The sequence below is a fragment of the Macaca nemestrina genome, chromosome 7 (assembly GCF_043159975.1).
Source record: "Macaca nemestrina isolate mMacNem1 chromosome 7, mMacNem.hap1, whole genome shotgun sequence".
Lineage (NCBI taxonomy): Eukaryota > Metazoa > Chordata > Mammalia > Primates > Cercopithecidae > Macaca > Macaca nemestrina.
Window position 1 is genome coordinate 29963059 of NC_092131.1, and position 26635 is coordinate 29989693.

Below are 26635 nucleotides of genomic sequence, written 5' to 3' on the forward strand. Positions count from 1 at the left end.
TCAGTGGCTATAAAAGACACCATAAAATAGACTATGCAGCACACATCCTCACGATTAATAATCAGATATTGCAAATTATACTCTCTGCTCCCTGGGTGCATCCAACTGGTCACTAAGAACAATTAATTCTTTCGGGAAATAAAAGGATTGTGAATTGTCGCTGATCACTGAAAAATCTGCTTGCTGTACTATGAATAAAGAGTACAGAAAATTAGGCTCAAATTCAGGATTTTTTCTGCCCTTGTGAACTGGGTGAAGTAAGATCGGAGAGGCTCAAACACAATTATTGTCCGTGAGAGCAGACAGTAGGACCTGCCAACGACAAAGACATGGGAATTAGAGCAGGAGTTTAGGGATGTCCAAGAAACAGAAGCAGACAACCAGGCTGGGAGGAGAGGCAGCGCTGGCAGCAAGCAATGGGGTAGAAACACAGAAGTTTCCAAGTGAAAACCTAGCCACAGTGACGGAGGTTTCAGCAAGAGGACTAAGGTCTCCAGAAGGACTGCGGGGAGACAAGTAGAATTCCAGGCCTAAAACTGGGGCCACTGAATGAGAACCAAAGGGATAAGTCAGGAAACAGTAGAACAAGGTTGGTGCTCAGGTCACAGAAAACCAAGGTGCAAGGTTTCAGCTGAGCCTCTGAGTTCCGGGCCCTGGGCTGCTTAACTCCTCCAACCAGAGTCTCAGAGTCTTGGAAGGTGAGAGAAACCCCCAAGAAGCAGGAAGTAGCCCCACAGTTGAAGTGGCCCCACCGGTTGGAAGGATTATAGGAGCAAGAAGCCAGGCAGAAGATCACACCAATATTCAATTCAGGTCCACTCTGACCTAATGGGCATTGTGGGCGAACTCCCAACCTAAAATACAAATCCCACCAAACAGCCCCAGGCCTTCTGTTCCCTAGATCTCCCTGGGAAACCCTGAGGAAGCGGCAACCAAGAGGAACCATAAGCCCTTGGCGAGGACCATGAGCACACTCTGGAAGGGCATGTGCCTGGGGTCAAGTGAGTTATGATGGACAAACCCTGGAACCTTGAAGGAGTTTTTATTGAAACAGTACAGAAAACACCAAAGGTCACTGACAGCAGTGAGCTCATGGCTGCAATGGAGTCGGCCCCAGATGCCAAACCACCTCGCTGAGGTGTGACTTCCTTTGGAGGGTGACATGGCTAGGAAAGGGAAGCTGTTCTCTGTCAAGTTCAGAGACCATGTTCACCTCCAACAAAATCAAACTCCCTACAAGTTCAGTGTGCCCCCAGTGGCACCCGTGGCACGTCTTGGCAATGGGAAGGGTTAATGGAAGTAATGGGGACATCCAACCCAATGGCACATACCAGGAGTGGGAATGTAGGCTGCTGAGTCTTCTTGGAGAAGAAGAGAGAGCTATGCCACAGTTAAGCCTGTGGGCCCTGAGATAAGGGCCACAGTATGCAGAGAGGATTCCAAAAGAGGAGGAGGATGGTGACATGGACAGTGACTCTGGGGCTGCAGGCCACCATGTGGCAAAAATGGAGCAGCTGGGTGGAGGCAGGATGAGGGGCTGAGGAGTGGAAAGACATCAGAATGGGGCAGGGAGAGCAATTCCAATCAGAGTGGAGCAGGGAACAGCCAGCATATTAGGGCCAAGACCCGGTCAGCCAGCTTCAACCCCTTCACACGCAGGATGAGCTCATGGAGGTTGATCTGCCATAAGTTGAAGGCCTCTCTGAAAGAGATCTGGGTTCTTCTGAAGAATGAACAGGTATTCTTCTTCTTGTGCCTGGAAGAAGGGAAAGAAGAAGGAGAAAAGAAATAAAGAGGCAAGAAACACCAGCTCTGTATCATTTAGAAAAACTAAAGATGGTGGCTTTGGCCAACTCACCAGCTCCCTGCCCCTACGGACCACTCTTGGATACAGGATCATACTATACCACTACCCAATCAGGAGCCAGAGGAACTCAAATATTTCAAAGGAGTTTTTCAAATAAGTGGGATAAATAAAAGCAGTTGTTTCACAGGGCATCAAAGGTCTAATAAACCCATTTGCGTAGATCATTCCAATGTTTCTTTCTCCAAAAGCATGGTAAATATATGCCAACCAAGAATCCCCCAAACTCAAAAATAGTCAAAGCCTTTCCAAACTTTCTAAGGATAAGAATCACTTGGAAACCTGGTCAGGTGGTCCGGGAGGCTAAGGCCATTATGAATTCAGCCCAGCTCAATCCCTTCTGCACCCACAAAAGGACATGATGAAAACTGGTGTTTATGATGATGACCTATTCAAGACTTCATTTCCTGAACCCTCAGAGGAAGAATACATCAAAGTTGGCCCTTTCAGTGTGCAGTATATTATGCTGTAAACTAATTCAATATTTGATAGTGGGCACATGATATAGGTTCCCAGAATGGTCCATTCCTAGCATGGAATTGAGCATCATCTAAGCTTCCTCTCTTGAGTGAGAACAATCAGCCAGAGTGTGGCCCTTCCAACGTATTCGTCACACTCATTAATAGAGCCTGAAACCCTCTTTCCTCTGGAACCAGCTCCCTGAGGAAGCACACTTCTCTTCCTCATGAATGCCCAAAGGTGCTGAGGCATCTAAAAAGATCTGAAGCCAGACATGGTGGCTCACGCCTGTAATCCCAGGACTTTGGGAGGCCAAGGCAGGTGGATCACTTGAGGTCAGGAGTTCGAAACCAGCCTGGCCAACATGGTAAAACCCCGTCTCTACTAAAATATAAAAATTAGCTGGCCGTGGTGGTAGGAGCCTGTAATTCTAACGACTCGGGAGACTGAGGCAGGAGAATCGCTTGAACTTGGGAGATGAAGGTTGCAGTGAGCCGAGATCACACCACTCTACTCCAGCCTGGGGGACAGAGTCAGACTCTCTCAAAAAAGAAAATAAATAAATTAAATAAATAAATAGATCTGAGATCAAGAGAACCTGAGTCACACTCTCACCTACAGGACAAAGAGCACTGGCCTGGCTGACAAGTTCCAGGACCAATTAATGGAGAGATACACACCAGGGCTTCCTGTCCTCAAACTTGGGATACTTGGATGGGGCTGAGACTCTCAGAAAACATTTCAAACTTTAACTTTTCCTGCAGGGAGATCTGGAGATTTGGAAGCTCAGGCAGGGCCCTGTAGACTGGTGGGGAAAGGTGGCAGCAAAAGCAGGACCCCTGGGGCAGGCCAGGGGGCTAGGAGGGGAGGAGAGGGAGAAGCCCACACTCACTCGGCTAGCGCTCTGATGCAGCAACGTGACATGTTGAGAAAGGAGCTGGCGCTGGCACGGGTGCCCAGGGCGGCCTCGATGCCACGCAGCAGGTCATTGGTCTTCAAGATGAGCAGCATCTGGCGTGGCACGTGGTTAAGGAGCTGGCTGATCTGGGGGAGGTAGTTGGCCGCGTTGTTGCGAATCTCTAAGTCCTGAGGCAGCAATGGGGAGACGGAAACAGATGGTTGGTATGGGTAGTGGGGCCAGGGGTGGCAGGGGTCTGGCAGGCTGGGACCAGAGGGCTGCAAAGAAATCCCAGGAGGGAGCTTCAGGCACCGCTGTCTTGGCACTGCTAGGAGCACTCCCAATAGACAAGTCTAGCACAAGGCGCTGTATAGCCTGACAAACCTGGAAGGGGATGTCTCAGCCAAACTTCTAGGAAAGTGCTGGATGTGACACAGGATACACTGAGAGAGACCAGGTTATTCTCCAAGGCTTTTTCACTGGCCACCAATTTTAGATCAGGTCTAGAAGGACCCCCAGAAGCCAGTGCCAGCTGAGTCTGGTTTCCTACCCCTCCAAGCCTAGCTCAGGCTGACCTGACTTCAACCCAACTCCAAAGTCCTGCCCCATAGCCTGCACCCTGCCAGACCATGCTGCTGCTCACACTCCATTGCTTACCACTGTCCTTGCATGGGAGCCAGTCTCATCCCACCTGTGGCCCAAGGTCTGATGCCCTGGCTTAGGATCCAGGATTAGCCCTTCATGCTGGTCATCGCCACAGCCCTTGACCCATCTGGTCTTTAAGTTTGGGGTCTGGCCTCCCCACGATCCCTGTCCCTACACTCTTCACAGCTCTAGGCAGATAACTGCCCCAAATCCTAAATATAAGTGTGGTTCTGACCCCTTTTCAGTCTCCGTAGATATGATGATGATGGTGACGATAAGCACCATATATTGAGCATTTACTAAAGAAACCAGGCACTTTGACAATTTTGGCATGTATTAATTGATTTAATCCTCACAACAACCCTATCAGCGTATCATCCCCATTTAAGATGAGGAAACAGAGGCATTGAGAAGTTAAGTGCGAGTAAATGGTGAGATGGGACGTGAACCCAGGCAGTCCAGCTCCCGAGCCTGTGCCCTCACCATCTGGCAATACCACACCTCCTCACCTCACCACAGGACTCCACGACTCTGGGTAAGTCCTCTAATCTGTTTCAACTCAGTGTCCTCACCCAAACACTGGGAATGCCACTACCCTTTGTGCCCACCTCCCAGCAGCACTGGGAGGGTCACCAGAGATAAGGTCTGAGGAAGCAATCAGTAGCCAAGTCATAATGAGGAGACCTGGCGTGTTGTCGAAAGGCTTTACCACCCCTCTCCTCTCTGAAGCAGCAGGGCTCTCAGTGCTTGCAGGAGCACGTGTGGGCTGTTGAGAACAGAGTCACTGCAAAAGTTGAAATGTCTTGAAATGCCTCTCAGGCAGGAGCTATCAGGCTGGCACATCTCAACACAAAGCCAGACTTCAAGAGGTGCCTGCGGCCACAGCTACAAGTCCCCTGCTCACCGCAGGGACCCCCCAACCCAGCATGGTCAGCACTGGCCTGGCAACAGCCTCTTAGCTCCTTCACTCACCCAGGCTACTACCAGGAGACAGTTCTCAGAGCAGCAGAGTCTCCAGCTAAGACAAATCCTGATGGTGGGTGTCTGCAGTAGACCCTGTTGGGTACCTACCTGAGTCTTCACCCCAATCTCCTCTATTAAAAGAACCCAGGATCACGCCTGTAATCATAGCATTTTGGGAGGCTGAGGCTGGTGGATCACGAGGTCAGGAGTTTGAGACCAGCATGGCCAACATAGTGAAACCCCATCTTTACTAAAAATACAAAAGCTAGCCAGGCATGGTGGCACACACTTGTAGTCTCAGCTACTCGGGAGGCTGAGTCAGGAAAACTGCTTGATCCTGGGAGGCAGAGGTTGTAGTGAGCTGAGATCACACCACTGCACTCCAGCCTAGGCAACAGAGTGAGACTCTGTCTCAAAAAAAAAAAAAGTGTTCACTTGATCCCTTGGGTCATGCTCCCTTGGGAGGTGTAGCCCCTCCCTGGCCCCAGCAGAGAATCTGGATTGAGTTCAGCCAGGGCTGGCTCTGAGCTCTCAGCCCCTTGCCACATGACTGGTTTAGGCAGGGACACGTGACCTGCTTCAGCCAATGAGGCAAGAGGAGGTTGTTGGAGGGAGGCCGACACTTCTAGAAAAGGTTTTCTTGCTCTTAAATTATATAAGGAGACTTAGCACCTTATTCCTGCCTCTAGCGACCACTGAATGAAGATGTAAAGCTTGGAACCACCACAGTCATCTTGGAATTGTGATGGACAGCCCAGAGAATCATGAGTTAGCCCGGGGACCTGAATTTGTTGATCCACTGAGCTAACCCACCCATCTCCAGGCTTCTTGTAGGAGAGAGAACAAATTCCTTATGTTTAAGCTACGGTTAGTTGGGGAAAACATTCTCCCTCATATAATGTTGGAGGTTTCCCTAATCCTCAATGACAGCAGGGCTCAGAAAGACCAAGCCTGTGGATCCCTGAGATCAGGCTGACCTGGAGTAGCTAACTTTATGATCTATCTGGGTTGTCCAAAGTGAGCAAATGGAGTAAGTGTCTCAAGAACGTTCACAAATGTCCCTCTACCAGACCCAGTCCCAGGATGGCAGGGATCTTCTAAAAAGATATACAAGACGGGGTCTTTGCCTTCCAAGTGCTCACCATATAGTTGGAGAGTTAAGGTGTGCAGACAAATAACTACAAGGGGCATGGTGTACTTGCCTTGTTAGCAATACAAGTATTAAGGGGTGACTTTTGGCAAAGGTGGTAAGAATAGGCTTTCTGGAAGAGACAAGACTTTTTCAAAGGACTGGCATTTAAACTGAGTCTTTATCAACGAATAAGAATGCAAAAACAGGCTGGGTGCGGTGGCTCATGCCTGTAATCCCAGCACTTTGGGAGGCAGAGGTGGGTGGATCACAAGGTCAGGAAATCGAGACCATCCTGGCCAACATGGCGAAACCCCGTCTCTACTAAATATATAAAAATTAGCCGGGTGTGGTGGCACATGCCTATAATCCCAGCTACTCGGGAGGCTGAGGCAGGAGAATCGCTTGAACTCGGGAGGCAGAGGTTGCAGTGAGCCAAGGTTGAGCCACTGCACTCCAGCCTAGACAACAGAGTGAGACTCTGTCTCAAAAAAAAAAAAAGAAAAGAAAAGAAATAAAAAGAAAATAAAAAAAGAATGCAAAAACAAAATTCTATCTTAGTTAATAAAAACAAATATATACTGAGAACCTAGTAGATGCCATGTGACCTCATCCAGGCCTGAGGTTTTAAATATCACCTTACCCTGAAGACTCTTAAATTTGTATTTTAAGTCTAGACCTCTTCTGTGAACACCAGATGCCCATGACATCTCTACCTGTTCAAGAGAACCATTGACCACCCCACCACAAATATGTCCTTCCCAGTCTTCCCTATGATAGGAAGTACCACCATCCCCCACCATAAAACTCATCCCAAAAAGCTATGATGCAGCCTTGGCCCTGCCCTTTCCCTCCTCTCCACATCCAGTCCTACAGAAACTCAATCTTACTTCCAAAACACACCTTGACTCCACTGCCTCTCTCCATCTCTGTTGCCACCAGTGTAGCCTGAGCCCCTGTCATCTCTCAACCTGGAGTCCTGGCCCAGGCTCCTAAATGATCGCCACCACTCATCTCACCCCACTCGAGAGAGATACTTAAAAAGAACAAGTCTGGGCCTCTCCCCCTCCTGCTCAGAGCCTATCAAGGGCTTTGTTTTGTGCTGAGAATTAATTGGAACATCTTCCCATGGCTTTTAAGACCCTGCGTAATGATCTTCCTGCCCACGATTCCTCCAACTTCTCATCCCACCATCCTCCTCACCACACTCTGGGCCATACCAAATGCTTTCTTTCCCCTTGGCTTGAGTGTGCCTAGAATGTGTCCTTCAAGCTCCTCCTGGAACTGGTGCCTTTCCTGTCCTTTGGGCCTCAGCTGAAATGTCACCTCCTCAAGTCAGGTCTTCTCTGAGTGCTGTCCCGTCCCCCTCCTCACAGCACCCTACTTGTTTCGTCCAGAGCACTGACAACCTGCAATTATTCCATTCACCTGTTTATCCACTTGTTTACTGTCTGTCTCCCTCAAGCAAAGTGTAAATTACACAGAAGGCCTGTCTGCCTGTTCATCATGGGATCCTCAGCTCATACCCACGGCCCCACAAAAACAAATGTTTGTCAAATGAACAAACTTCAGGAGCTGTGGGTAGGCACTTTACATGCACTATCAATAAAGTGGAAATTATCCTTACCATCCCTATTTTACAAAAGAGGAAAATTGTCTCTCTTCCTTAGAGATGATGGAGTTCAAGGCTGTAGAAGCCAAGAGCAGTTGGTGGCCATCTTTGCCACCAAGCTTGCTGGAGAAAGATGTCAACTTGGAGGAAAGTGGAGCCAAGAGATGGGGATGGATGGCCTCTTAGATGACATCATTTGAGAATCTGGATCTAGCCATTCCCAAAGCTGCCTATCACAAAGCAGCTTACAGGGTAAGCAGCTTACCCTGAGGCTCAAAGAGGTGATGAGGACCACCCAAGGTCACACTGTAAGGAAGAAGAGGCACTGGAGCCCAGGGCTTTCTGACTGCACAGGCAGAACCCTGTCCCTGGTGGTGAGCAGGGGCCTCAGCTGGAGCCCAAGGCCATCCCCCACGTGGATTCAGGCAAGTCTCAGCGGGTCTGGCAAATTAATAGGCTGTGAAGACAGCAGCCAATTCCGGGGGCTGGAAAAGCCCCCTGGAAGGGAGCCCACCTTGAGCCAGGAGGAATGAGCTCACCCCCGTAAGCCTCTGTTGTGCAAGCAGAGGTGGGTCTGAGTACCCGGTGGAGGTGCTCCCAATATGTCTCCTGGCCCAGACTCCATGAGACTCTTGTCTAGGTGAAATGGAGAAATGAGCTACAAATAGTGACCACAAAAAGGCTGCTTTAGCCTGGTCAACATGGCAAAACCCCGTCTCTACTAAAAACACAAAAATTAGCCACTCATGGTGACATGCACCTGTAGTGCCAGCCACTTGGGAGGCTGAGACAAGAGAATCACTTGAACCCAGGAGGCGGAGGTTGCAGTGAGCCGGTATCATGCCACTGCACTCCAGCCTGGGTGACAGAGCGAGACTCCGTCTCAAAAAAAAAAAAAAAAAAAAAGTCTGCAGACAATGAGATGAGCACCCCTGCTTGAGTGCCACCTGAGTAGTGAAGGGCTATCTCAGCTTGGTGCCTTAGAGGAGCCATGTGATGGGAGACAGTGCCAGGCAGAACACAGCAGTACTGCCAGATTTATTTAAGAGACAGTCCCTAAGGATTCCCAGAGGTCCTGTGGGAGAACTTGGGGAAGGCCTGGAATCTAGTGTGAGTGGGTCAGAGCTAAAGCTACAGAAGTCTGAGTTATTATGGTCAGTGTGCCCCTGTTTCCTCCAGACTGATAAGGCTTGAAGGGGAGCTAGGGAGATATCACCCCCTTTCCCTCCTTCCATCCAGGGCACTATTTCTCCTTGTCTTTCTCTTCTTATCCAATATAGTCCCAATTCTTCCCCTCCCCCCACACGTAGCCCACCAGCCTAGACTCTCAGATCCTACTTGGTAGGGGTCCATAGGCCACCTCTAGCCCTGCCTTCTGCATTTAGGAAGAGGCAGGGCCTGGAGGGGCCCCCTACCTCAGTGGCAGTGACGGGAGCTTGGCTGATGCCTCTGTTGACTGAGTTCCATGACCGCGCTGTCAGCATGCAGGCAAACAAGGGGTAGAGATCCCCAGCTCCCAGGCGCTGGCTGTACTCCTTCACTCTCTTCATGTCAGTCCAGATCAGAGACTGCCAGAGGTGGCAGTAATTCAGGCGGAATTCTTCCGTGAGCACCTAGGGTGGAGGCGGCAATGATGGGACCTGAGCCTCGTCTCCCCACGAAGGCCCAAGTCCCTAGCTGATGCCAACCATTATAAAAGATGATGGTGAGGACTGCGCCTTCCCATGGCGTCTGCTTCTCCCCCAGAGCTCTGCCATCCCTGAAGGTTTAAGTTCAAAGCGACTCTTTAGCAAGCCTTGACCCTGAGTGGCAGTGACTATTAACTGCCCACCCAAGTCTACATTCTCCTCCTCTTCCCAGGTACAGGCTACTTTCTCAGCCTCCCTCAAAGTTAGATGTGGTCCTCAGCATAAGCCTGACTGAAGGAATGTGGCAGAAGCTCCACTTCCAGGCCCGGCCCACAGAAACTTTCCCCCGCCTGCTCCTCCAAGCCCTCACCCCGCCGCCAGCTGCCAGCACCATCACCTCTGGTGAAGCTTGGGGGTCAGAGCCCGGCAGTCTTCACCCATCCAGGACTGGCATGTGAGCAAGCAATTAAGTTTCTGTTGTATCTGGGCCATCATTCATTTTGGGGCCACATGTGAAAACAGCTAGCCTACCCTAAACTAATGCATTCTACTTCGTTAAGCCTTTCAGAAGAGGCCAAGATTTGGGGATGTGGGATCAGGTCCCTGAGAGAAGGAGCAGAATCCCCTGGGGAAAACCACCCCGGGACCATCTGCCTCATGGGACCAAGCCAGGCCCTGGGGCCCAGATTGGCAGTGAACTTCCCATCTTCCAAGTAGGAGCTCATGGCTCCTTTGAACCAGATCTGTATCCTGAGGACACAGTCTGAGGCCCTCCAGCCCCCATCAGCTGCCTGCCCCCTTTCCCACTAGGTAGTACGTCCTCACTAGGCCTAAACATTAACTCCTTCCCCATGAAGCCCCAGCTCATGCAGAGGACAGCTCACTGCTGAGGATCCTTGCTGGCCTGGGGCTCCATGGGAAAGTACAATCTAACATACAAGCCTATTTCCACCTACTCCTCACAACGGCCTGTAAAGGGGGTGCCATCAACCTCACCTTCATGAGGAGGAAGCTGAAGCTCTGAGAGCTCTGTGACAGTGACTTGCACAAAATGACAGCTCCAAGGGAGAGGGCAGGGCCCTTTCCAGCTACTCTTGCTGTCTCCCTCCCAGTTCTGCAGCTAATTAGAGTGGTCAGCAGACTCTAAACCCAGAGGTCCCGGGGCTGGGTAACAAAGGCCTCTTCTACCTGGTAAAGCCCATGGTCCAACAGGACAATCTCCGCCTTTCCCGTGCCAGGGTGCTTCCGCACCAGTACATTGCCGGGGTGGGGATCGCAGTGCACGAAGCCATTGACGAAGATCATCTCACTATACATCTTGCCCAGGTGGCGTGAGATCTGAAAGAGAAGCGGGGGCAGGTGGGAGCTCCTCTCCACTCACATCTGTCTCAGGGACTTCTATCTGGTCTCTCGATGTGGTCATTAAGGGGAGGCCAGAGAAAATCGGTGGGTTGGAGCGGTTGTGGTGGGAGTGATGGCCTGAGATGACATACTTTTTGAGTTTAAGAGTTCTTACCTTTAGCTGCACCTTAGAATCATGAAACCATGTGGGTGGTACAAGGCACCAGTATTTTTTAAAGTTCGAGGTGATGTGAACACATGATTAGGTAGGAGAACTACACTCTTCACCTCCCGCACCCGCCCTTCCACTTGTCCGCCATTTCTCTCCTCCATACCCTTTTATCAGCCCTTCTCCATTTTCTCCCCAAAGCTGAGAATGGGCTGAAAAGCTGGGCTGGGGGAGCCATTCCACTCACCCCTTCTCCAAAGAACAGGGCAGGGGGCTGAGGATCAGGAGCAGGTCACCCCACCACCTCCTCTGGGGCTGCCCCAGGCCTGTGCCAGGTGGACCCAGAGTCACAGGCCCGTCTCCCCTCTCCCTGCTCCCCTCCCTGCCAGAGCCCGGTGCTAATCTGATTTATGATGTCTGCACAGAAGAAATGACACTAGAGAAGCCGTTTAAATCATCCTGTCACTGCTGCTCTCCCTGACGAGGCAGTCTTCTTATCTCTAGTCCCTTTTTTATTAAAGCTAAAAGCCTCTTCCCAGCTAAGGAACAGCTGCTGAATAAAGCCAGACCTGGACCCACAGAGGGTCTGTTGACAGGTTTCCAGGGGACAAAGAGATGCTCGACCCAGAAAGCTGACACCCCAGGACACAAGCTGCCCTAGGCAACCCTCTTGGCCTCAGCTGGACCCCATGGTCATTAACAAACCTAACCTGGTCAGAGGGGAGAGAAGCTGGGGCCCACGGGTGGGGAACACAGGATTGGGATCTTAAAAATGTTCCTCTGTCCCCCAGCCTGCAAAGTCCTACCTGACCAGGCCCTGCCTCCTGCCTGGTCTCATCTCACACCACACTGACATTCCAGCCACATTCACTCTTTCTCTTCCCCAACGATCCCTGTGCTTTCTGGCCTCAGGGCCTTTGCACATGCTATTCCTGCTGTCAGGAACATTCCTGCCATCTCCCCTTCACTTGACTTACCCCCTCTCTTCCTTCCCATCCCAGGTCAGCATCGCCTCTCTGAAGAAGCCCTCCCTGACGTCCCAGGCAAGATGAGGTTCTCTCGCCATACGTTCTCAAAGGCCTTTTCTTTCAGGGCACTATCACACTATTTGTGTGATTATTTGATTAATGACCATCTATCCCACTATCATAAACTCCCAAGATAGTAGGCACTTGCTGTGCTTTGTTAAACAGCTTTATTGAGGTATAATTTATGGACCACAGACTGGCTCTATTATGTATCCACTTGCTTATAACAGTGGCAAACACGTGACTATGACTCTGCGTTCAACGTAAGTGAGACCCTCATCTCTGTTTTCCTAAGATGCTGTTGTTCCTGCCTCGATGCTTATTCTAACCCCATTAATGTCCTCTGAATCCCAATCAATTATAATTTGCCCATTGCATCATTCTTGATGACCCTACTTTAGTAACAACCAGCTGACATCCTTATTAGCCCCCCAAAGGTAGGGACAATTATGATCTTCATTTTGCAGATGAGAAACTGATTCATCAAGGTTTAACTTACTCATGGCTAGAGAAAGGTCAAGCCAAGATTCACACCAGCTGACCCCGCAGCCTTCTAGTAACTGCTATTCTACGCTGGCTTGCACCCACTGCTGCACTTTTCAGTTGAGCTTTGTGACCTTAACCAGTTGCTTATGCCCTCGGCTTCAGTCACATGGAAATAATAATAGTCCCACTAGCCAGGGTCACTGCGAAGGTAAATGAGAATGCCACGGTGCCGTGCCCTGGTGACTCTCATAAGTGACCCTGTGCTTGTCGTTACTAATTTCTCATAACACCCCTGGAAGGTGAGCAGACTAGCTTCCATTGTACGTTTTTCAGAGGTGAAGACGTGTAAGACACTGTGCCCGCTACCACGCCAGCCCTCCAGCTCCTGCAATTTTCCTGCGGTGAAATAGACTCCCAGTACTCAGTGTCTGTCGGCATCAGGAGCAGGACTTTGCCCCAGGTCAAGTTCTCAGACTCAGGCTGACATGCCAGATGCCCCAGGGCCACCACTGTCTGTTTCCTTGGAGGGGGGCCCCCGGCCAGGGCTGGTCCTGGGTGGGCCACCAAGTCTCAATGCCACCAAGAATCTCTTCTATGGGGCTCTTCGGAGCTTCGTGGAGCCATGCTCTGAAAGGCTGTATCTGCCAAACCAATTGCATTTATTAAGTAATCATTCATTTTTATTTGTCAAGGACGCAAATAAGGTCCAATCAGGGCTCCTGATCAGCCCAAGATAAGCAGCGCAGCCAGACTGAGCTGACAGAATCCCAGCCAAAAAAGGAGAGAAACGACATTTCATTTAGTCTGGGCAGACCTGTCATGGGGAGATGTATGATCTCCCTTAAGCTTTCTGAAATACTGCTAATCGCTCTGGGCCCCCTATTAACTATACTGAAAGATGGCCCCTAGCGGTCTGGGGGCTCAGGATGGGGAGCCCTTGCCCCTGAAAAGTGAGCTGCTGCTGGTGGGGTTGGGGAGGTTGGGGGCCACCAACTACTGCTCTATGAGAAGAGTCCACATGAGAAGAGTCACCAGAGTGGCCCACTCCATCTCAACGTCTCCAATCCACCTGCCTCCAGCTCATTGTGTCTTGCCATTTGGGGCTGTTCCTAATGTTGGTTTTAACCAGATTTCACCAGCATAGACAGAGACCAGAGGGGGAGTCCCTGCGAATGGCATGGTTCTGTCACTGGGCATGGGAGACCTGGGGATAAGACACCTCTCTTCTCAGTCTGGTTCCAAGTTCCCTTAGCAACTACATGGGACTAACCCCACCTGCTCTACTTGCTCACAGAGCAACCTTAAGATTCAACGTCAAAATAGGATCACATATGAGAAAGCACTTTACACACTATAAGACAACACATCAAAGTTTGTTTTTCATGCAGTAGTTTATCATTTTTAACTTAGAAAAAATACATACCCACTATCACTCTCAAAGCCTAATTTTCAAAGTTTAAAGTACAGCTCATATAAATACAGAAAGTGTGCCAGGCACAGTGGCCCACACCTATAATCCCAGCACTTTGGGAGGCTCAGGAGGGATGATTGCTTGAAGACAGGAGTTTCAGACCAGCCTGGGCAACACAGCAAGACCTCATCTCTACATAAAATTAAAAATTCAGCCAGGTGTGGTGGAACATGCATATGGTTCTATCTACTAGGGAGGCTAAGGCAGAAGGATCACTTTAGCCCAGGAGTTCGACACTGCAGTGAGCTATGACGGCACCACTGTACTCCAACCTGGGAGATAGAGCGAGACCCTGTCTCTAAATACATAAATAAAAAATAAAACTAAATAAATACAGGATGAACATGTGTCAAAGACTTTTTTAACTCATTAATAAGGGGGCAAGCCCACATAGCCAAAGTAAGACTAAGCAAAAAGAACAAATCTGGAGGCATCACATTACCCAACTTCAAACTATACTTCAGAGCTATAGTTAGCAAAACAGCATGGTACTGGTATAAAATAAGGACACAGACCAATGGAACAGAATAGAGAACCAAGAAATAAAGCCAAATTCTTACAGCCAACTGATCTTCAACAAAGCAAAAAAAACAAAGTGGGAAAACGACACCCTATTCAACAAATGGTGCTGGGATAATTGGCTAGCCACATGTAGAAGAATGAAATTGGATTCTCACTTCTCACCTTATAAAAAATCAACTCAAAATGGATCAAAGACTTAAATCTAAGACCTGAAACCATAAAAAATCTAGAAGATAACGTCAGAAAAACTCTTCTAGATATTGGCTTAAGCAAAGATTTCATGACCAAGAACCCAAAAACAAATGCAACAAAAACAAAGATAAGTAGACGGGACTTAATTAAACTAAAAAGCTTCTGCACAGCAAAAGAAATAATCAGCAGGGTAAACAGACAATCCACAGAGTGGAAAGAATCCATAGAGTGGGAGAAAATATTCACAGCTATGCATCGAACAAAAGATTAATATCCAGAATCTACAAGGAACTCAAACAAATCAGCAAGAAAAGAACAAACAATCCCATCAAAAAGTGGGCTAAGGACATGAATAGACAATTCTCAAAAGAAGATATACAAATGGCCAACAAACACATGAAAAAAATGCTCAACATCACTAATGATCAGGGAAATGCAAATCAAAACCACAATGCAATACCACCTTACTCCTGCAAGAATGGCCATAATCAAAAAATCAAAAATAATAGATGTTGGCATGGATGTGGTGAAAAGGGAACACTTTTACACTACTGGTGGGAATGTAAACTAGCACAACAACTACGGGAAACAGTGTGGAGATTCCTTAAAGAACGAAACGTCAAACTACCATTTGATCCAGCAATCCCACTAGTGGGTGTCTATCCAGAGGAAAAGAAATCATTATATGAAAAAGACACTTACACACGCATGTTTATAGCGGCACAATTCACAATTGCAAAAATATGGAACCAGCCTAAATGCCCATCAACAGGTAGATAAAGAAAACATGGTGTATATACACCATGGAATACCACTCAGCCACAAAAAGGAACGAAACAATGGCATTTGCAGCAACACAGATGGAATTGGAGACCATTATTCTAAGTGAAGTAACTCAGGACTGGAAAAACAAATATCGTATGTTTCCACTTATAAGTGGGAGCTAATCTATGAGGACGCAAAGGCATAAGAATGATACAATGAACTTTGGGGACTTGGGGAGAAGGGTGGGAGGAAAGTGAGGGATAAAAGACTACACATTGGGGCCTGGTGCGGTGGCTCATGCCTGTAATCCCAGCATTTTGGGAGGCCAAGGAGAATTGTTTGAACCAAGGAGACAGAGGTTGCAGTGAGCCAATATCACACCATTGCACTCCAGCCTGGGCAACAAGAGTGAAACTCCGTCTCAAAAATAAATAAATAAGTAAGGGGGCAAGTAAGATGGTAGGGCTGGTTCAAAGAGAATTTTGAAAGTAGGTGTTTATGGGCATTTAAACAGGAATAAGAGACTAAGGTTTCTGGATTAGCTAAAAAACAGGTTACTGTTCTACGAGGCATTAAAAAAAAGTTGTAACCTTTGGGTGGGGTTATCTTTTATACTAGACAGAAATTATTTGCATCTCTACTGGATAAGATCTTCAAGTTGATGTAGGACCAGTCTGTGCCTTTAAATAATTGTCAATAGCAAAGTCAAACAAATGTACATTTCCCTAGATATTAAAAAAAATCCTCTAGGGAGCTGGTTGAACAATGCCCAAGACTGCCACACCACACTCTCCTGGCCTCATTTCTAAGTGTTGGATAACATCTCTCAGAGTTGTGTTAGTCTTTCTAGGAACTGAGTTTCCCAGAAGAGAGAAGCCAGCCCCCTTCTACTCAGAGGCATTGAGGAGAAACCTAAGGCCATTACTGGGCACACGACCCTCTCTCCCTTCTATAATACATTATGTGTCTTGCTTAAGAACAGATCATTGTGTCCCTAACACTGCCCCATGCCCTGTGAACGGTGGCATGTGCATAATGACAGGACGCACCATCTTTTTAGAATGGTGCATGATAGACACACCTGACAGTAATAACTTAAGCAGACACTTATGGCAGACACAACTGCCTTAACTTCAGAAATAGGGGTTGCTAGGTGCAGGTTGCTGAGGACAGGGTACTAAGTGAATGTACTATATAAACAGCATGCTTTTTACAAGTGGTGGTGGTTTTCCTGTACAGCCTGCCACCACTGAACTGTCTTGTAAGTTCCCCCAAATAAACCATTTGTTTAAATCTATGTTCCATTCACTATCTCTTCTTTGGCCTCTTGAACCTGGTGCCATTCCTACTGAAGTTGACAGAGGTCCAGTATGACAAACAATGATGGCTAACACACTATACCAGGCACCATGCCAGGCACTTCACACTAAGGGATTCAGCACTCGCTGCCATCCTCTGCAGTCAACAGGTAAAGGAATCAGGACACAAAATAGAAAGTTGGGTGACTTGGTTGGCAGTTAGTCTAAACCTAGGAGCACTGGCTCCAGAGAACAGGCCTCGATCGCCCCGTTATCCTGCCTCTCCACTCACAGGGAAGCTCTTCCTGGAGACAGAGACTGCACCAGAGACGTCTGAACACCACCCCACTCCAACCCCAGAAGCTGCCAAAATGTTTCATTTTGAAAAAAAAGAGTCTCAGTGGGAAATCCAAGACTGTCAGCTAACCAAAACCACACTGTTAACTAAAGTTACAGTACAGTGCCATTTAGGAAAAAAAAAAAGTCAATGAGAAATCTTTTAATTGTTCCACATAAAAAGAATGTGCCATTGACGATAAGTGATTTCAGTTATTATGCAATGCCTTTATTCTCTAACAGCAGGGAGGGGGAAAAACCAGGAATCTATAAAAAGACTGAGTAAAGAATTAATTTAGTAAATAATATTTAAATCAATGAGTTATTTTTGGACTTTTCTCAAAACTTGAATTGGCTAAAAGTACTTTAATTATTCTATAATTACATGGATTAATTTATTCCCACCCTCAAGAGAGAATCTATTTATGTTCCTGGTGGGGCGTCTTAAAAGAAAGGCCAAGATCCCTGAAGGAAACAGGGGGTTGGTGTTACAGGATATTGATAATCACATGAGTAGCCTGATATTAACTATAAGGAGGTTAATCATTCAAACTCTGTCTGCCTTTCTTCCAGTTTCTGCCCAGGCTTTCTGAGGTACAACAGCATGAAAGACTAGACCAGACCTAGAGCTTTTTTAAAAAAAAAATACAGGGCCTCACTCTGTAGCCCAGGCTTAAGTGCAGTGGCACCATCAGGGCTCACTGCAGCCTCGAACACCTGGGTTCAAATGATCCTCCCACCTCACCCTCCAGAATAACCAGGATTACATGCATGTGCCACCACGCCCAGTTAATTTATTTTTTTGTAGAGATAAGGTCTCACTATGTTGCTCAGGATGGGATGGTCTCAAACTCCTGGTTTCAACTAATCCTCCCACTTCAGCCCTGTCCAAAGCACTGGGATTACAGGTATGAGCTACTGGTGCTGGTCCTAGAGCATTTTACCATAATCTCCACCCTATCCCCAGGAACCACCTTTGGGATTTGTAAGCCTCAGATTAAAAACAGCTTCCCAGCATGGAGCCCAAACTTGTCCATAGGTGGGGCAATCTTGGACTCACAAACGTGAGGTGTAGTCTCTGAACGCAAAGGTGCTGGGAACCTCTTCGACCACACATGGTGTCGGGAGAGATAGTGAGGAAGAAAGAAAAGGGGCTTTGTGAGGCTGAGGCAGTCAGATGGCTTGAGCCCAGGAGTTGGAGACCAGCCTGGGAAACATGGTGAAGCCCCGTTTCTATAAGAAATACAAAAATTACCTAGGCATGGTGGCATGCACCTGTAGTCCCAGCTACTCCAGAGGCTGGGATGGGAAGATCACCTGAGCCTGGGGAGATTCAGGCTGCAGTGAGCTGAGATCATGTCACTGCACGCTAGCCTGGGTGAGAGTGAAAACCTATATCAGAAAATAAATAAATAAAAAGAAGAGGCGCTGAGTAAAATCACAGGAAACTGGGAAGTTACTCTAATTTTGGAGCTCCTAGGCACCTAGTGAAAGCTTCTCTAGGTTAGGATTGAAAAGGAACATCACAGAGAGCCATGGCATGGGGTATTTAATGAGTCTCTCTGGCCAGAGAGCCTCCTCAAGTCTCTGGCCAGAGACACTCATTAAAGTTACCCAGATACCAGCGCAGGTGGGAGGGGTCCTAGGGCCTTTGGCTATGGGAAGACACGGAGAAAGGGAGGAAAAGCAGAGACATCTGGCATCTCTGGCCTTGGACAACAACTCCGTCCAAAGAAATACTTTCCTATCTTTCCACCTTACCGGGGTCAACATGAAAAATGGGGAAAGGGTTTCTTCACTATATGTTTCCCCCATCTTTTGGCACATCATGTACTGCCAGCACCACAGGACACCACCAAATTCCAAGGGGTAGAATTCAGCATAATTCAACACGTGATGAGCACATATGCTGGGCCCGGCACCGTGCCAAGTGCTCTGTTTCAGTCATCAAACAATCCAGTGGGTTACTCGCTTGTATCCCACTTTACGAAAGGAAACTGAGGCTTCAAAAGGGTGAGTAGCTTCACCAAGGTGGCACAGCTTATAAGTAGCAGAGCCAACACCTGCATCCAGGAAGGCCAACTCCACAGCAACACCGTTACCCACTCCCGACACCTTTGCTGTCGAGGAAATAAATGTCCAGTAACTCATCTCATGCACCTGGACCCCTCTCATATCCCCGAGCTCTTTTAAATATTTGGTCCAAGACGCTATGAAGGGACGGACGATGGAAGGTGTTTTCTTTTGGTGATTTTGGTAGAAGGTCTTCATGCCTCTGCAGCTGTTCTGTGTTGGTTTGGGCATCTTCTACCAGAGAGCCAGGCAGGCCTAGCAGGGGAAAAATGACACTGAGCCAAAATGCAAATGTCCTATTCAACCAGAGGTGGTGAAAGGGGAAAGGTAGAAACTTCGGCATGGCTTTTACAGTGGGGGCGAGGGGAGGGGGTCCACCACAGGCTTAATGGATGACTATTACCCAGCTCCAAGTCTTTGTACTCAGAAAATAGAGGCAAGCGGGCAGGAAGGGGAGCGAAGAGGATTCTCAAAGATTCTATGGAGGAAGACACGTCTCTGTGAATCACGACCTCATGAATAAGTAACAGTCGCATTATTTTTACAAAACTTCAGTTTGCAAAGTTCACACAATGACCCTACGCGGTAAGTGATGTTATCTCTCCAACTGCATAGATGAGAAAACTCACACTCAGAGGATGTCACTTACCCAAAAGGCACCGGCCAATACACAATCTCAGGAGCCCTAACTCTGAAACCCTATGCTCTTCCCACCCAGCACCCAAGCTCTATGAAGCCTCACCCAGCCCCACCCTCTCCCACGCTCTGCTCACACCTCTATTATAGCAAGTGCACTCAGTGCTTGCACATGGTAGCTGCTCAATAAAACATTTGCTAAAAGCAAAAGTGAGACCCTTTCACTGCTCCTGCAATGACACGGGATGGAATTGCTTACTAGAAGAAGCATAGCAACGGCTTCTGGCTAAGCATGGCAAGTGGAACCCAGGCCACTGACTCCACTCCTTCACGAACCCCACAAAAGTGACTCTAAAAGTAGGAAAGAAGGCAAAGACCCCACCACAACAAGAAAAGAGTAGAGAGGCAACAACAGAAGGCAAAGTGAGATAAGCAAAACTGCGTTTGCTGCAGGGAGCTACTGAGAAGTGACTCGGCAGGCTAGAAAACATGGACCCCTAAGCCGGCAATAGGAGAGCTTTATAATTATTACTGCTGAGCCTCAAGCAGGCTCAGAAACTGAGGGACCCTGGCACCTCTGAAAATGAGATTTGGGGGTTCTGAAAAAGAAAGATTAATTGAAAGACTTTAAAAGTACCAGCTAAAGCCCCAGATCCCCACCCAACCCTGACAGAAGATGGAGACTGACGCTCTGGGAACAGACAGGCTCTGGAGGCTGCACCACACACCAGAAGCACCACCCTGAGGACAGCAGACTGAACCTAAGTCCACATAATGACCACTGAGGAGCTCTGGCACTCTCGCCCCCTGGATCCCATGTCTCTGGGACAGCCAGGCTGGTGTCCCTTCTAAAACCCCATCCCAATCTTCACGGACAGCAGTGTCTGCCCACCAGACCTCCAGTCATCCGTCCCTGCTGCCCCTACACTCCCGTCTCTGTCACCTCTTTCTTGGCTAATTTCACAAAAATTAAATTGAGCCTCAGCCTCGGCAGGATCTTAAACACACACTCACTGAAATCCAATTAACCTTCGATAAAGGTCCGGCAATCAATAGTGGTTCTGTGGCTCGGGGAGGCGCCATCCAGCCCGGGAAAGCGGACTCCTGCACGACCTTTACTTTTAATGAGATCAATGACAGTCATTGTCGCCAGCTCTTAAAGTGACTGGCAAATATGATCACCAGGTCAGGCCCTTGGTAATATCTGCTTCTGGGCTCACAGACACAAACAAACAAGGGCCCCTGCAGGCTGCTGGCTCCCGAGGCCTGTGCTTGCTGGCAGGTGGGCACCCCTGGGCAGGGCTGTCTCGGGCCTGGAGGTACAGATCAGCAGGGTGAGCGCAGATGGCACTCCTGGCAAGGCCTGGGCCCCTGGCTTCATGTTTGAGTATGCGGAGTCCTGAACTTCCGTGAGTGTCTGAACCGCCTGGACAGTTTGTTGAAATGTAGATTCTTGCAAACTTCTACAATCCTTTCTACCCCAGATTTGGATTAGTGAGTTTGGAGTAGGGTCCAGGAATCTGCATTGTTAAATAAGCTCCCCTGGTGATTTCTTTTTTTCCCCTACAGTGATTCTAAAAGAGATTGTTGGTGAACAAGTCTTAGCTCTCACCAAGCTGAAGAATTAATGTTCCTGGTTAGAGCCTAGCTAGTCCAACACCTTCAATAAGCATACTGAGGACCAGAGAGCGGATGTGATTTGCCTAAGGTTACACAGCAAGGTACCGGCAGGACAGAGATTGAACCTACCCGTCTTGCCTGCTAAACCGGTGTTTCCCTATCCAAGTCCATTTGGCCAAGTGGGACTGGGATGCTGTAGAGTGAGGAGGCCTCTTCAAAGCGGAGTGAGGCTGACACAACAAGTGGTTGGAGGGGGTCTGGATCCACCCCCATCCACCTCAAGAGGGGTCCCTTCTACAGCCACCTTCCAGGATAGACATCTGCTTATAGCAGCTAAGATGCCACTAGTCATGCTACACCCTAAGATTTAGAGTAAGACTTCTGCCCCCTGTCACTCCTATCTAGCCCTGTACCTCCCTCCCCAAGGAATGCTCACAGCCAGGCTGCCCTCAGGAGGGAGTTACTCCAGGGCTGGCTCGCTGAGTACCACAGTCCTAGGGAGACTTTAGAACCTCAGGAGTTTATCTGAAATTTTCAGGATTGTGGAATGTTTACACACACACACACACACACACACACACACACACACACACACACACACACACGCTCCCCCGTAGTCCTCTACAAGGCCGTGGCTTTGATGTTGGTTGGTAAGAGACATGATAGATTAATTTATTCAGAGTAAGGCCTGTCCCTAATCTACTCCCAACACCACTGATGGTAAGTGACAGTACTTAGAGCACCGTAGTGGCCCATAGCCCACTGTGGGGGTTTCTGCGGAAGTAAGTATTTAATAACGTCATCTCAGACTGCCAAAGAGCTACCAAGTGATGCAAAGCCTAAAAGCCAGGGACCGGGGATTAAGAAATTAACATAGCGTGGCATTACAAGGATAGACTAATGAAACAAAATAGATTCCAGAAGAGCCCCACATTGATGACGAAGACGTCAGATCCCAAAACTGCATGATTCCATTTATGTGAAGTTCAATAATGGGTGCAGGTCATCTGTGGTGGCAGCGCTCAGAAGGGCATCAGCTCTGGGAGGGTACTGACCGGAAGGGACATGCGGGAGCTTGCCAGGGGGCTAGAAATGACTTGTAACTTTATCTGAACAGTCATTACATATTATATCCAGATGGAAACTTACTGAGGTATACAATTAAAATTTCTGACCTCAGGTAAGTTATCTTCCCTCTCTGAGTCTCTGATTCTTCCTCTGCAAATCTGAGACAATCAGACCTCCCTCGTAAGTTGATAATGCAGACAGCTCCTGGCACATAGAGCCAGGCAGTCAGTAAACACTAATGGCTAAAAAAAAAAAAAAAAAAAAAAAAAACGTTGGGGAGGTAGAAGAGAAAAAAACAGCCCAACGACAACAACAACATTCATCTCAGTATCAGTTTGGGGTACTTACTTAGCACACGCCAGGCACTGTGCAAAGCACTGTTTGTGCATTAACTCACACCGTCCTCACAAAATCACTTACTTACAGATAGGTATGATAAAACAGAAAAATGTTTATATGAAGTGATCCTTGATGTAAGCAAGAGAGAGAGGTGTTACATTCAGACACTGCCTTGGTGCTGGGCAATGCTTCTCAGTCGGTGCTCCAGCTCCTCTGAGTAGTTAGTTACCAAGTGGCTCCAGGTTCCAGCAGCCCAAGGTATTGGGTTGGTGCAAAAATAATTGCAGTTTTGGAATGGCCCAAAATAAAAAACAAAACACACAATTACCTTTGCAACAACCTATAGATCCCTGGCAGGGAAATGGAGAAGGTAGAGGGGCAAGGACTTTGGAGTCATGCAGATCTGAGTTCAAACCCTGGTTCTACCCCTGCTAGCTGTGTGATATGGGGCAAGTTGTTTAACCTCTCTGAGCATTTGCTTTCTCATCTGTAAATGGGGTTAATAACATGCTGCATAGGAGATCTGTAATGAGTAGAGATTATGTGCGTCATATGCCTGGCACATATTAATTGCTTATAATTATTATTAGTTATTATTTTTCCCCAAATAACTCTGATATCAGCTTGCCCCATTCTGCACGTCCACAAGAAAACAACCGACACTCTCGCCCAGGTCTGCCTGGTAAAGGCCAATCTAGGGTGTGAGGCTGGTTTATTCACCCGTTCACTGATGAAAGGATGTCTACCAAGGATCTGCTCTGCACAGACCACTGGCTTTGTCTACAAGGTATCAAAACAGCGCGGAGGCAGGAGCAGATGAGACCAGGCCTCAGAGGGCACGCCCTGCCCAGCTCCTACTGCCCAGCTCCAGCCTAGCTGCCCCCTCCGGCCAGGCACCGTGCTCAGCCATAAGCAAACAACCACACTAGAGCGCACCTTTCTGTGTTTGCATTTGTTTTGAAAATCAACATTGCCTCTGATTAAATGCCATTACAGCTCTGGGCTCACTGGATCCAAAGAGATTAATGGACTTGAGGGTGCTGCTGGAATGAAAATGCCTCCACAGCTGGTAGTAAGTAAATGCCAGGAACCTGGCAGGGGTGAGGCCTCTGGGATATTTCCTGATCAGCAGGCGACAGACCCTATTTCCCTTTAAGGCCATTCAGGAAAGGCCAGAGGTGGCCTCCCATCCCATCCAATCCCTTCACCACTGGAACCAAAGACTTTGTATTCTGCTTGAACGCCTCCCACGTACCAGCCTAGAAGCCACCAGTGAAGGCAGCAGAGTCAGAAGCCCCTACTTGTGTTACTGGCCAAGTGACCTCAGGGAAGACATTTGCTCTCTCTCAGAACTTTTCACCCCATCTGTAAAATAGAAGGAGGAATTATTTTTCTCATCCCTTTCCCTCCAAGCAGCAGAACTCTTCCAGAAAAGCCCAATAGGAAGTTCAGGCATTAGCGAAGCTGCCCTGGGGAAAGCAGGGTGCTATCTGTTTCGGTGTAGCCTGCCTATACCCCACACACCCCCCAAGGCCCTCGAATGGGTTATTGAAGCACTGTTCCCTAAGTCAGGGGACAACAGCTTTCCTAGAAGGCCTGAGCCAGCCACAGCAAACGTTTCCGCCAAGCTCCTGGCAGCAGCTCTGTGCACTTTGATGTGGCCCCTCCTTTGTGGCCTAACAGGAAGAGTGAAATCAGGGAGACCCGGGTTTTAATCCCACCTCTACTAAGCCGTGTGACCTTCTCTCTCTGAGTCTCTGATTCTTTGTCTGCAAAATAGAGACAATGAGACCACCCTCGTAAGTTTATTATGGAGAAAAGGGCCTGACACAGGGAGTTAGGCATGCAATAAATGCTAATGGTAAAAGGAGAAAGAAAGAGCAGAGCCCAAAGATAACATAAGGAAATCAACAAGCACCACCCAGCTACTCTTCTGGAACGCTAGCCACACACTAGGCACTGTGCTCAGCGCTGTTTGTACCCTAACTCACACAGTCTTCACGACCCCTCTCGGAGGCAGGTACTGACCCCATTAACAGTGGTCACATGGCCACCAGGCGGCCTGTGTGACCACCACACTCCCCTACTATCCCCCTGGGCTCATCTGCTGAGCCAAGGTATGGCTTTCTCCCCACTGGGACCATATGCTCACGCTTATCTTTGTGCACTGCCTGTGGACATGGGGAGTGGAATAGAAAAGAGCACTCACAGCCAGGCGCGGTGGCTCACACCTGTAATCCCAGCACTTTGGGAGACCAAGGCAGGCAGATCATCTGAGGTCAGGAGTTCAAGACCAGCCTGACCAATATAGAGAAACTCTGTCTCTACTAAAAATACAAAATTAGCCAGGCATGGTAGTGCATGCCTGTAATTCTAGCTACTGGGGAGGCTGAGGCAGGAGAATCACTTGAACCCAGGAGGCAGAGGCTGCGGTGAGCTGAGATTGTGCCATTGCACTCCAGCCTGGGCAACAAGAGCAAAACTCCGTCTCAGAAAAAAAAAAAAAAAAAAAAAAGCAAAAAAGCATTCACTTCCACTGGGTGTGAGCCCCTTCCTTCCTTCCTTCCTTCCTCCCTCCCTCCCTCCCTCCCTCCCTTCCTTCCTTCCTTCCTTCCACCCAGAGCGCAGAACATGTTGCTGCACTCCTCAAAACCCTGAAGTAACTCTACAGTGCCTCGAGGTCACACCCTAGACCATTACCTTATCTCCCCACACACCCCAAGGAACCCTGCCCCAGCCCTGCCAAACTTCACCCATTCCCTTCCCCTTCTTGCAAAGCCACTACCTGGAAAATTCCTACTCATCCTGCTGGGGACACCAACCTGTGGCAGGCCTCAGTGCCTCTTCCTCACTCTCCCTGGGGTTCTGCTCACACCCTCTCGCTGCCTGAGATACAGTAGGAAGGATTTAGATGTGTATCTGACTCTAATGCTAAGCTCTGGGGACTGGGTCTGGTCCTCCTGTGAGCACCTATACCTAGCATACAGCAGACACTCTTAAAACGATCAATGTTGAGCCTGGCCACATGGCTCACACCTGTAATGCCAGCACTTTGTGAGGCCAAAGTGGGAGGACTGCTGGAGCCCAGGAGTTCCCGATTACAGTGAGCTATGATTGTGCCACTGCATGCCAGTCTGGGCAACAGAGCAAGACCCCGTTTCCAAAAACATAAAAATGAAATTATGAATGTTGTTGAAAAAGTACAACTCCACCCATTCTTGTGGGAGCCTGTGGCAACCAAGAAGCAGAAACTGAGGGACAGGTCCTACCCACTGGCCAGTATTCCCTGGGACAAGGGGGATGGAAGGGGGGACACACAAAGCCCACCTCTTTTTTCCTGCTTTAGGAGGCTGATGCAGTTGGCTGCTGCTGTTCCCTTTTTGCCTGATCCCTTGAGATCTGGGAAGTGGGAAGGAGAGGGGAGGACAGGAAGAGGGAAGAGACAACGGACAGGCCCCACAGAGCCAGAAGGATTAAGTCCCACTGATTTTGCATCATTGTTCTCTGTGGCCGCTTAGCTTTGTGGGCCTCAGATGGTGCAAACGAAAAGCAGGTAATGGCAAAAGGGGCTCCGCATGCCCCTGCAGGCTGCCATGTGCACAGGGTTGGCCTAAATGACCTGAAAGAATCTTTCTTGCTCAAAGTTTATAATTCTCCAGACAATGGGCCCCATTAAAGACAGGGGGGCCAGACTCTGAGGCCTCACCTGGACACACAGGCACTTCCTGGGCAGCCTCGACCAAGCCCACGTTCCCTGGCACAGCAGCCCTGAGCTCTTGACCTCACCTCATTGACGTCGATCTTGTTCTTCTCCATGTAGTCTCTGTCATTGACCTGCCCGCCGTCCACAAACTCCATCAGGAGGACCCGCTCCGTGGACAGGTCCCAGTGGATTCGGGGCACCTGGGATAGGAAGGGACAGGTCAGATGGTCTGGGGAGGCTGGGAGTCGGGCAAGGACGACAATGTGGCACAGCGAGCCAGACAGCAACAGAGGCTCCTCCCAGAGCAAGGGAGAAGAGGCCCAGGAGGGACCTCAGTGTTGACAGTGGGGATGGGACAGTCAGGCCAAGAGGGAGGCCAGCTACTCCACC

At 48.8% G+C, this 26635-nt stretch overlaps 1 protein-coding gene across 4 annotated transcripts in view; it reads right to left on the reverse strand.

The window, feature by feature from the left end:
- Window positions 1-1026: 1026 nt before the first annotated feature.
- The window catches only part of LOC105495832 (aarF domain containing kinase 1), a 130268-nt gene continuing 104659 nt past the window's right edge, over window positions 1027-26635 (reverse strand). For all 4 annotated transcript variants that reach the window (XM_011765681.3, XM_071099799.1, XM_071099798.1 and 1 more), the window contains 5 exons: window positions 26329-26445; window positions 10387-10536; window positions 8986-9183; window positions 3216-3409; window positions 1027-1756 (listed from right to left, as the gene is read on the reverse strand). In XM_011765681.3, coding sequence (XP_011763983.1) covers window positions 1585-1756; window positions 3216-3409; window positions 8986-9183; window positions 10387-10536; window positions 26329-26445 — 831 coding nt within the window. In that variant the 3' untranslated portion in view covers window positions 1027-1584. The remainder of the gene's footprint in view (window positions 1757-3215; window positions 3410-8985; window positions 9184-10386; window positions 10537-26328; window positions 26446-26635) is intronic.